Source organism: Cucurbita moschata, unplaced genomic scaffold (genome assembly GCF_002738365.1).
Source record: "Cucurbita moschata cultivar Rifu unplaced genomic scaffold, Cmos_1.0 Cmo_Scf00011, whole genome shotgun sequence".
Lineage (NCBI taxonomy): Eukaryota > Viridiplantae > Streptophyta > Magnoliopsida > Cucurbitales > Cucurbitaceae > Cucurbita > Cucurbita moschata.
Window position 1 is genome coordinate 4,646,060 of NW_019268527.1, and position 12,363 is coordinate 4,658,422.

The following is a 12,363-nucleotide window of genomic DNA, read 5'->3' on the forward strand; positions in this document are numbered from 1 at the left end:
CAAGTGTGACAATATTGCGCTCCAGCCCACGTGTTAGAGGTTGGACGTCCTTCTTTGAAAAGGGTTTTTAAAAGACAGTCCTGGATGGCACAGGTGTGACAATATTGCCCTCCAGCCTACGTGTTAGAGGTTGGACGTCCTTCTTTGAAAAGGGTCTTTAAAAGACAGTCCTGGATGGCACAGGTGTGACAATATTGCGCTCCAGCCCAGTGTTAGAGGTTGGATGTCCTTCTTTGAAAAGGGTCTTTAAAAGACAGTCCTGGATGGCACAAATGTGACAATATTGCGCTCCAGCCCATGTGTTAGAGGTTGGACGTCCTTCTTTAAAAGGGTCTTTAAAAGACAGTACTGGACGACACAGTTGTGATGGTATTGCACTCCAGCCCATGTATAAGAGGTTGGATTATGCGCCTACCATCTGGAACTTAAGAGAACTTGGATGGATGGATGTTTGAGATGTCTCAATTAGATGATCAAAACATGGGTTAGTACCCAACAGATGTGTTCGACCATAGTATTTTCACAATGATATGATATTTGTCTACCAAACACCGTGTGTGCGATTTCCCTGCCCTGTTCTCCAATAGCTTCAAGGTTCGTTCAACCAAGGTTGCATTCTCACTTTCTTGTTTACGACGTTGCTATTCGATACTTTTTTTTTATTAGGTTTGATTTTCGTTATTCTTTCTTTTCACATCTGTCATTGTTTGGGTCGTTTTTGTTCAAAGAAGTTATTTTCTCACCAATATGAAACTATATTGATATGAACGATGTAATGTTTGAACAACCGGAGTAATGATTATTATCGAGATAGTGTTTATTATTGCAGTGATATGTTTAAAAGGAAAAAGAGAAAGAAAAGGAAAAAGGAAGTGAGAGTAAAGCAATGAAAATGATATAATTTAGGGTTTATTGAGGGCACATCTATAAATGATACCCATTTATAGAATATGGGTATTCGGTGAACCACTAGAGGCGCCACCACCTCTGAAAGGTGAGTTGCTGGTGATGCACTTTATGCTCCCAATGGACCACCCAATAAAGCACCCACCCAGCCCTTATGGACCCTTTCTTTTTAACTTACCCTCTTCCTTCACCACCCACCACCCACCACCAACCTGCCCATTCCCCTCATCCATCCGTCACATAATTTTAAAATATAAGGAACCTCGTAGTTTTAAAATGAAAGAAGTTTTCACACTCTTATAAGGAATATTTTGTGGAGTCTCACGATCGACTCTCTTGGAGATCTAGCATCCCAATCCACCCCTGTAGAAGCTTACGTCTTCGCTGATATATTGTACAGTGTCTGACTCTAATATCATTTGTAACGACCAAGGTCTACTATTAGTAGACATTGTTTGCTTCACTCTATTATGTATCGTCGTCAGCCACACGAGTTTAAACCTCTCTACTAGATAGATGTTTCTACACTCTTAATAGAAATATTTCGTTTCCCTATACTTAAAATGTTGTATGAATTTATGAATTTAAAAAAATATAAAATAAAAGAGGTAAACGTAATTATAATAATTCAGCGGTCAGCTCGGGAAATAATTAGGTGGCAATAAAGTGCAGTGGTAAGTGGGTGGTCAACTCATCTTACAATAATAATAATAATAATGATAATAATAATAATAATGAAAAATATGTGGTTTATATCTGTAAGTGTAATTATTAAAGAAAATAAAATTAAAGAAATAAAAATTGGACCATTCTGTGTCGGTGCGTACTCGGCCATGGGCCAATAACCATTTTAGGCTGCTTTTCCATCTTCGGCCCAAGTTCTCGCAGGCCCAATACAGAAATTGCCTATTTTGGCTGCTTTTCCCTCTTTTACCCTTATTTTATATTTAATTATTAATTTTTAATTTGAAGCTTAATTATTGGTATTACAAATCCACCCAGGTAGATATGTCTGTTTTAACTTATTAAGTATCACCGTCAGCTTCACAATTTTAAAACACATCGAATAGGCCAGACCGGGTCATTTCTCGAGAACAATAGCTAAGGGTCCTGATACTACCACTTGGATTTGGAACCTTCATGCTGATGCTCACGATTTCGATAGCCATACTAGTGATTTGGAGTTCTCTCGAAAAGTATTTAGTGCCCATCTTGGCAACTCTCCATCATCTTTTTTGGCTGAGTGGGATGTATTTACTATATAGAAGGTTTAGCCCTGCTCAAACCAAATCCAATGGAATTGTGAGATCCCACGTCAGTTGGAGAAGGGAACAGATCATTCCTTACAATAGCGTAGAAAACTCTCTCTATTATGTTTTAAAACTGTGAGGTTAACGACGATACGTATCAGACCAAAGCTAACAATATCTGCTAGCGGTGTGCTTGGACGGGCCAAAACGAACAATATCTACTAGCAGTGAACTTAGCAAGTTTCTTCAAACGCAGAAATGTGCAGTGAGTGAGCTATGAATCTTCAAATTATTGGGAACAATAACCGTTCTAAACAACAAATCAATCGAAACCCAGTAATTGGGATGCAGTTTCAATGGAAGAATGAATGAGAATGAATGATATATATATATATAAACTATTCTTCCATGAAAAAATTTCTGTAAGATGTTGAGAGTAAAATCAACTCCTCTCCCCACACCTCCCTAAGCAATGGTTGAAAATATGTAAAGAGAGCATGGGAAATAACTCATCACCTACAATATATATCATCTGTAGAAGAAGAAGAAGAAGAAGAAGAAGAAGATGAAGAACAGAGAAGAACAAACCCATCTTCAGCAGTGGTTTGGTTTGGTTTGGCTTGCTTGGTTTTAGCATCCCATCACAGCACAGTTATACACAAAGCTAGCAGATGACTTCCTCGCAAGCAAATCCCACCTTGGAGGGCCTTCACTTGGCACCCATGAGTTCAGCTCTATATACCCTTCCCCCATCGCCCTCGGTCCACCAATTACAATCAGCCTATCTCCACATGCTCTAAACGCAAGCCCCCAACCATTCGTTGATACAGCTCGTTCAGGCAACCTCCCAACAGTAAACCATGTCCTTCTCACTTTGTCATACTTCCTAACCTCCATCTCAGCGTGATCTGCAGCATACAGTTCATCATTCACCACAGCAAGAAGAGGCGGCGCTTCAGCTGCTGCTGGCATATCACCCTCCCTACCTGCACCACTCCGCCCAGGCGACATGTTGGGGATTTCAGTCCATTTTCCAGTGTCTAAATCGTACTCTTCCCCGCATGTAAGAACCCTAGCTTCACTTCCTCCCACTCCACCAATGACGTAGAATTTCTTGTCCATGAAAACCCCAGAACAGAGCTTTCTGGGTTTGGTCATATTTGGAAGGGTCACCCATGTTTTAGTCTCGGAGTTGTAGAGCTCAGCTGAGCTGAGTATGTTGCCATTTGAATCACACCCACCTGCTAGAATTGCTATCTCTCCTCTGCTAGCAGACCCAAACAAGCATCTGGGGTCATTCATACTAACCCCAGGACACCAGGAATTTGTCAATATACTGTATCTATATGTGACATGGGAGTTCAAATCCTTACCAAAAACAAGAAGGTCAGTCCCCACTCCTAAGGATTCCTTATCAGAACACATGAAGCATTCATTAAAATCCATTCTGGGCAGATGCATCCATCTGCGCTGAATTGGATCGAAAGCTTCCCATTCAAGAAGATGACAAGAGAAATAAACCCAATGTTCAATCACATCATTCAAACGCCTCAGTTTGTAAAGCTCCCCGGAACGAATTAACGAGCGAAAACTTCGATTCAACGATGCTAGAGAACCATAATCCGACCTGGAGCAGCGAATTAAGCAGTTAATAGAGTTGTCTCTGCCAATGGAAGAGATTAGAGAGCCCGAATCAGAACTGTCGCCAGAATCCCATGAAGATCGAGGCCTGACGTTTCTATGAAGTTCATCAGCATCATGATCTGATGGGCGCTTACCGTTTCCCATTCCGGCCTCGAGGCAATAAGTTAAGTTAAAGCAAGGCCACTGAGTTTCGTGCTGGCAAGAGCTTGAGAACACCCTCGACGCCAGGAAGGAGCGATCCTCCAACATATCTCTCTCAGATGCAACCAATAAAAACGGAGAAATTTCAGAATACCAATCCGATCCGATGTTGCCTTCTCTTTCCTAATCAAAAAGAAAAGAAACCCACAGATTTAAAACCTAACTTTTGCAACCCCAGATCGTGAAATAACCGAGAGAGAGCTATGGCAACCGAGATGGGTAAAAAAAGTATCTAAAAATTCCAGGAACTTTTGAAGTATTAACTAATAAACAAATGAAAAATTCTCGCACCGAATTCACCAAACCCATAATCTCAATTGTAATAAATAATCAATAACACAATGCCGAAAAACTGGACCCAGAAATCAAAACACCAACAATTGGGGGAAACAAAAAACACGAACAGAGAGGATGAACTGACAAGCTTGCGGCTGCACTCTTCAAATGAAATAGAAAAAGAAACAAAACGGATCTCAAAATCTGTATAGAACCCAGAAAAATCCAATAACAATTGAAGAAACCAAGAAACCAAGAAATCAAAATCTACCCATCTTCCCAATAGCGAAAATCAATGGAGAGATCTGGTTAGAACAAGGGTATAATCACAATTAAATTATGTACTAATTGGAAACAAGCAAGGAGAAAACGAAATAGTAGATGGGATGAGAGGAAATCATAAGAACATGAACAATAAAAAAGAATGTGAGAAGGGGAACTTACTTAAATAATGGATAAGAGAAGACAGAAACAGGATATGGATTGGAATTTTCCAAAGGGAAAACTATAAAAAATGAAAAGAAAGCTCAAGGAACTGGTATCACTGATTTTGGCGTTCTTCGTCCTCTGGATTCTCTCTGCAAATCAGAGAAAACAGAGCGAAAATGAATGAATGAAGGAAGGAATTGGGAAATGGAAATGGAGGCTTTGGATTTTGGCTTTCGAGCTCTGAAATTCTTCTCTCTCTCTCGTCTTCTTCTTCTTCTCTTCTTCTTCTTCTTCTTCTTCCTCTTTCCGATCTTAAATTATTGAACAAACCCACGAAAAATAAAAACACGGGAAAAGGCGGAAATGGGTCCCACTTCTTCCCCGTCGACTTTCTTCCTTCTTTCTCCTTTCCAGAAGTCGGCTGGTATGCCCTCCAACGGCGGCGGGTGCCGGCGACTGTGTACAGTCCGGTCCAGTATGTACGCAGAGAAGATAAAGAAGAGAGAATTCTCCGGTACTCTGCCACCGTCGAGGCGGCGGTGGATAGAGTTAAAAGTAAAATTTAAAAAAATTTCCTCCACAAAGTCAAATTTAACGGACCTCACACTCACAGTAAATTTGTGTTGAAGGAGGTTTGATACACTGCGCACCATCTAAACCTACTCCTAATGCACTCTCTTTCTTATTGGTCGGCTCTTTACTGGATTTGACTAGTCAAATCCAGTATTACCCTCTCATTAATCACACTACTAATTGAGGAATCCGTGTCAACTCTAGTCAACTCTGGCTGGCATACCCTTCTCTTCCTTCAAACCCATTTATTACGTCATTATTATTATTAACAAAAACCTCTATTTTATATTTTCAAATAGCTAATAAATTTAATTTAATTTCTGCACTAGACTTTATCACACATTAATTTAAATTTAAATTTAAATAACCTGAAAGTAAAATCTTATAAAGTCAGCTCTCCATCTATTGTTAGGGAGAAGTCGCATTTACATTTTTTTTTTAAGGTATTTATAATATGTTTTTTTTTTTTGGCATGCTTTATATAAGGAAAGTAAAAATACGAAATAAATAAATAAATAAATAAATGGTAAAGCTGTAATTTATTGCGATTAAGGAGGAACTTTTAGAATAAAAGATGCTTATTTATTTATTTATTTAAAAAAATTAATTTAATTTAAACCCCTAAACCAATGTATAGTTTGACTAAGCAAGAGAAGACACGCGACAGCTTGAGTGGACATGTAGGAGTGGGTCCCACTCTCAAATTTTTTTCCCATTATGACGATTCTACCCTCACTCTTGTGTAATCAAGGGCATTAGTCAAAATCAATTTAAATTAAGTCTCCGAGGGTTCCCATGGGATTTCCACCGACATGCGTTCCGTTACGGCTCTTGGGGCGTTCCCACCCAAAGCCCGCTTTTTTTTTTTCTTTTTTTTTTCATAATATATTTAAATAAATTATTAAAAACATGGTTTTAATAATATGATTTGTGACCTAATTTTTTTTGGAATAACTTGGTAAATAATAAAGTAAAGGGTATAAATTAAACCACGGAGAAACATACCAAATGAAACGGACATTTACCTACAAGTTAAGCTTGGATAGGACTTATATATCTTCATTACACATCTGTTAGAGAGAAGTTTTCATACTCTTATAAGATATGCTCTGTCCTCCTCTTTAATTAATGTGGAATCTCACAATTCATTCCCTTGAGAGCCCAGCATCCTCGTTGGCACATCGACCCGTGTCTGTCTCTCATACTATTTGTAACAGCCAAAATCCACTGTTCATTTTGGCCTGTTATGTATTGTGTCAGCCTCACAGTACATACTAGACCTCCCACCGACATGAGATCTCACATTTCATATCCTAATATTTTGACATTTCATACCCAAACTTATTTATCAACTTTGACTTATAATTTAATACAACAAATTTGACTATGATGTCAAATTTGAACCGTCGTTAAAAGAATTTAATTAGATTATTGAAATTTGTAAAAATAAAAATAAAATAATAATAAGTATTATTTTATAATATATGATGCCTCCAACTCCATTCTCCAAGGATCAAATTTTGGAAGTTTTGTTTGGTACGTATCCTTCGCAATCCAATCATATCGGTAGTTGCAAAATTATTTTTATAATATATAGTTTTGCATCTACGAATTACGAACCACATCATCAAAAAATACCATAAGAAATAAATTTAAAATAAATATTAATTTAAATAATTAAAAAAAAAACGTAATTGCTTGCGTAATCTCTTCTCCCATACAAACGTAATTGCATGTTTAATGTTTTTTTTTTAATTTTTAAAATTGATATTCTATTGGTAACTATTTAATATAATTTTATTTGATTTTTTTTTGCGTGTGATAAATATTTTAATTTTCATTTTCATTAAGGAATAAAAAGAGATTTATTACCAAATGTGTGTTAGTAAATTAATTAAGCAATAAAAATGTGTGGAAATAAGAGCCACGTAATTAATTAATTCAAAGCCTAATTCCACTCTCTCGATTGCCTCAATTTATTTTTTCAAACATTGGTCAGTCCAATTACCACAATTTTAAATTAATTAATTAATTAATTTCAGCTAATTATTATTATTATCTCAAACAAAAGAAAAAGAAAAATTAAATTTAAATTTAAAAGAAAATAAAAACTTGAAAATCACGCAACTTGGACTAATTCAACCCGCCAAAAAAGATTCCGGCGTGCACTAACCACTTGCTATAATCCGTCTCCCTCACGTACCGAGGAACCCATTGTCCAACCACGGATTGCCACGTGTCCATCATTTGTGTGGTCTCGTGAGCATTATTGGACGGTGAGAAAGGCCTTTATGACTAATTGCAATTCAATGCACCCTGTCCCAACCCTTTTCTTTGTTTTTTTTTTCTTGCTTTTTAAATTTTTTACATTATCTTTTTTAACTCAATAATTTTAATTCATCTTCGAACCTTCGCTTATAATTTAATATATTATTGAAAATAACGTTTTTTGAATTGTCGATGACTTTGACGACCCTTTAATGCCTAACTGAATTAGATCTTAGGTTAAAAATATTTGGGATACTCTCCATGTTAGTCAACATGTGACGATGATGGACCAGCCTCGTAAGCATATTATGGTAGTGTATGAAGATATCGTGAACCAAGAGTCTGTATGATCATCATTGAACTGAAACAGTTGAGTGATGAGAGGCATGTCCGTGGTAAACCTCATCTGGTACAACTTTCTCTTCAACATATCTAGAACGGGAAGGAGGACAAATAAGGCTGTTATACATATAATGCACCTACTCCATAATTCATGGTCGTTGATGTAAATTATGGGCCCAACAATGTTACGAGATCGAATCTTGTTGCCATGTAGAACTAGCTACAACTATGCTAAACATTCTCCACTTCAAGAATATTATCTTACACCTCAAAATCTACTAAAAGGGCGCGAAACCAGTTTGAATAGCAATTGGCACGTCTGTTTTCAACTATTGCTCATTGTTCCAGTGGAAGACTCATCATCTACCAGTGATTCAGACAACAGTGATACATTTGTGGAGTAAAAGTGCACTCTCCCAAGCACGTGGAAGTTTTTTATCTCAATTTTTTAGAGTAGTGATGAAGTACTCGTTTAATTGACTCAGGCCTAATACGAGCATCCGCATCCAACCATACAACACGAAATTCATATTTCTTAAATAATAATAATAATAATAATAAAAAAGCAAATTTGAAGGGAAATATAAATATAAATATATATATATATATATATTAAAGGTAAAAAGTAAAAAGAAACAAAAGAGACAAAGTTAGGGAATTGTCAAAGTCAATATATGAAAGGAGGAAATGTGAAAAACTATAAATTGTTAGAAAATGACTTTTATGTCCATACCAAAAAATGAATTAACCCCACCACTCATTTATAGCTTTCACGGACCTTCTCAAAATGCTACACACTCAACGTTTATTTTCCCCTTCCATTAAATATGCAAAAATCCTCGTATTTAATTTGCCATAAACTTTACTGTCATTCCCGAGATGTAAATACTTATATTTTCAGACCGAAATTAATCAAAGAGGGATAGAGATGTCATTTAACCTACGAGGCCGAGATTCTGGAGAACTCGCCCTAACCGAGGTGAAGAATCCTTGTTTAAATGGTGAATGAGAGAGGGAAGGAGAAAACAGATTTCTGTCTATGAACTAAGTGGGACCGATGATGGAGATTATCTTCCTCGTTGAATAGTATATTAAAATTAAATTTTTAGAAATTATGTTGAATAGTATATTATATTTTTGCTTATTAGATGTATTATATAAAAATAAAGATTCGTAGTAAATCTCCATCTAAATCTCTACAAAAAAAAAATAAATTGAAAAATTCGTGAAAATAAGATTAAAATATGAGGCAGAGTTCAACATGCCTAAAATTACGATATTAAAGAAATTTTAATGTTTTATATAAAAAATTTAAGATAAGATAATTTTGAAAGGTATTTTAAAAACTTATTAAAGCAGTTTCTATCCAAAGCCGAATATAATATTTTTAGTGATTTAAAGTCTCATATAAATTGCGTATACCACAAGAATGAAAAACTAAAAGAAAAGCTCGAAATTCATTCAAATTACCCAAAATTTGTTTCCTTCTTTCCAATGTGCATGCACTTTAATCTTTAATCTTTCTTTTATTTATACGTAACTAATTACACGTAATTGATTAAATTAATAAAAATACCTTTCAACCTTTCCCTTTATCTAAAATATATTTATTTTTAGACGTCTCAATAATATCTTTAAATTATTAAAATATATATGTATATATATTCTTAAACTTAAAAAAAAAAATTCAAAACACTCTTATTTTCGTTAATACCCTTAGACTTAAAAAAAAGGATATTTGTAGATAATTTATGGGACGTGGATAGACTACTTTCATCCATATATTTACAGTATTTTTAAATTTTTTAAATTTTTATAGAAGTAATGAATATTTACTACGTATCAAAAAGTGGATTTTGTTGGATGATAAAGTCTCACGTCGGCTAATTTAGAGAATGATCATGGATTTGTAATTGAGGAAATCCATATGAGAGCTTATACTCAACGTGGACAATATCATACCATTGCAGAGAGTCGTGTTCGTATAACAAATTTGATTTATTATATTATATAATATAGTTATTGATAAGGGTTTGTTGATTTTGTCTGGTATTGAAACGGTGATGGATGAAGGAGAAAGCAAGAAAAATGATAGAAAAAGTGGTGAATTGTTTGTTTGAAAACGGAAGCGACTTTTTAGAGCCGCAAAACAGCGAAAGAAAGAAGGCCAACTTTGAATGCCCTTCTCATTCATGGACTTGCTTTACTATAATATTCTGCGCCTAAATCTTGACCATCCCACACCATTCTTACACCTCCATTCAAAGATAACACCCCCACGTTTTCGTTTTTAGGTATCAATCGGATTCTCACAACGCCATCGCCAACCAAACCCAGTTTTTCGGTTTTTGATTAAAGTGAAGAAGAAGCAAAGAATCTTTGTAATGGAATCAAGTTCCTCACGAATACTTTGATTTTGATTGAGAAATGAATGTGAATCGTGCACCCCATTGTTGCAGAATAATTCACTTTAAATTTGCTGTTGAGGATTGTTGGGAAGGAGTCCAGCTTATGCTTAAAGTGGACAATATCATACTATTGTAGACGTTCGTGATTTCTAACATGGTATCTGAGTCATGCCCTTAACTTAACTCGGTCAATAGAATCCTCAGTTGTCGAATAAAGAAGTGTTGAACAAATGATGTACTTTGTTTGTTTGAGGGCTCTAGAGAAGAAGTCGAGCCTCGATTAAGGGGAGGCTGTTTGAGGGCTCCATAAGTCTTAGGGGAGGTTATATGGTGTACTTTGTTTGAGGAGAGGATTCTTGAAGGTAGTTTTGCGTTGGTTCATTACGGGAATGATCATGAATTTATTATAAATAAGAAGAGTGGACGACATCATGCCATTATGGAGGTTTGAAATGAAAAACGTTCGAGACCGTCCATTCTATACAAAGGAAAGGAGGTGGAGCTTTGTACACAACTTTTTGGTGGGTGTTCATGGAATAATGCAATAGTGGGATTCCAAGATAGATAATGATTGAGAGATTTTAGTGTTAATATTGGGTGTAAGTAGCAGAACAGGACACCCTCCGACCTTATCCCTCTTAGTCTTCTTTCATTTGGTAAATGACTCAGACACCACGTTTCTGTAATGGGTGGAATCTCCCCCTCTATTCTCCCTAATCTAATAAATGACCCTAAACCTTATATCGGTTGGAGAGGTGAACGAAAAGGACGTGGAAACCTTTTCCTAAGAGACACGTTTTAAAGACTTTGAGGGAAAACTCAAACGGGGAAGCTCAAAAAAGACAATATTTGTTAGTGGTGGGCTTAGATACAGGGCGGTGTGCCAGCGAAAATGTTGGGCCTCTAAAGAGGATAGATTGTGAGATCCCACATCGGTTGAAGAGGGAAACTGTAATAGCCCAAACCCACTACTAGTGGATATTGTCCTCTTTGGGTTTTCCCTTTCGGGTTTCCTCTCAAGGTTTTTAAAACGCATATACTAGGGAGATGTTTCCACACCATTATAAAGAATGCTTCATTCTCCTCCCAATCAATGTGGGATCTCACAAGACTGAAACAATCCTTATAAGGGTATGAAAACCTCTTCTTAGCAAACGCGTTTTAAAACTTTCAAATTAGGAAGCTTACGACGATACGTAATGGGCCAAAGTGGACAGTATCTACTAGTGGTGGGCTTAGGCTTAAGTAGTTTTATGATCTCATCTCATTCATATGTAGCGTTGGTTCATCCATGTGTCCTTCCGATGCTCGGACATCACATCTCAAGATTAAAACATGAAATGAAACCCCCACATGAGTTATCAGATTTTTGAAATCCAAATCTTAGGACACACTGTTTGCTGGTGGACCAAGCCATATGCAAAATAAAATAGATGGTAAGCTGAGGGTGGGAAAGAAGAACAGGTCCAATAAAACTGATACACATAAAGGTGGCCCAGTGCCAGAAAAGCTAGTGGATTTGTGGCTAAATTAGGCCAGCCCATGCAAGACTGAGATATACATGTATAGAGAGGCATGGCAGTGGCAGAGTTTGGGCTACACATAGTGATAGCAACAGGATGGAGCTGTAAGACAGCGATTGAGATGGGAGGTGGGGGCGATGTGTTTGAAGAAACCTTAAGAGTCTTTAGAGGTTGAGTTGTGTTAAGCAAAGGGCAGAGGGGAACATGCGCACATGGCTATGAACTTCAACACTGTGCTCCCCACACACTCCTTACATGGATTGTTGATGCCTTTCTATCACATCATCTTCTTCTTTACCATCAACTTACTGCCCATCAATTCCCATCGTCTTAGGAAACCCTTTATTATATGCATATGATTGCTTACTTTTCTAAGCATAAAATCAGGAAAAATGCTGACTCTTACTGTATTTATGCACTAATCATCTATCAGACATGTGTCAAACAACTTCTTTTTAAGCTTAATACATATATATATGACAAGCTTAGCCAACTCTTTTTGTGTTCATCAAAAGGTTTACCTTTTTTTTTTTTTTGTTGTGT

The 12,363-nt window shown here is 36.5% G+C and overlaps 1 protein-coding gene across 2 annotated transcripts; it reads right to left on the reverse strand.

The window, feature by feature from the left end:
* Positions 1–2,512: 2,512 nt before the first annotated feature.
* LOC111449766 (F-box/kelch-repeat protein SKIP11-like) lies at positions 2,513–5,250 on the reverse strand. Of its 2 annotated transcripts, XM_023089803.1 has the most exons (3): positions 4,722–5,250; positions 2,749–4,124; positions 2,513–2,699 (listed from the first exon to the last, which is right to left on the reverse strand). In XM_023089803.1, exon 2 carries the CDS (start codon positions 4,047–4,049, stop codon positions 2,787–2,789), a length of 1,263 nt encoding a protein of 420 aa, XP_022945571.1. In that variant the 5' UTR covers positions 4,050–4,124; positions 4,722–5,250; the 3' UTR covers positions 2,513–2,699; positions 2,749–2,786. The 2 variants fall into 2 exon arrangements, with proteins under 2 accessions (XP_022945571.1, XP_022945570.1); XM_023089802.1 differs by having other exon boundaries at positions 2,522–4,124.
* Positions 5,251–12,363: the final 7,113 nt, after the last annotated feature.

What these genes read in the sequence shown, in the direction of transcription:
- LOC111449766 (XM_023089803.1), bottom strand. Translation starts at nt 4,049, where the DNA reads ATGTTGGAGGATCGCTCCTTCCTGGCGTCGAGGGTGTTCTCAAGCTCT.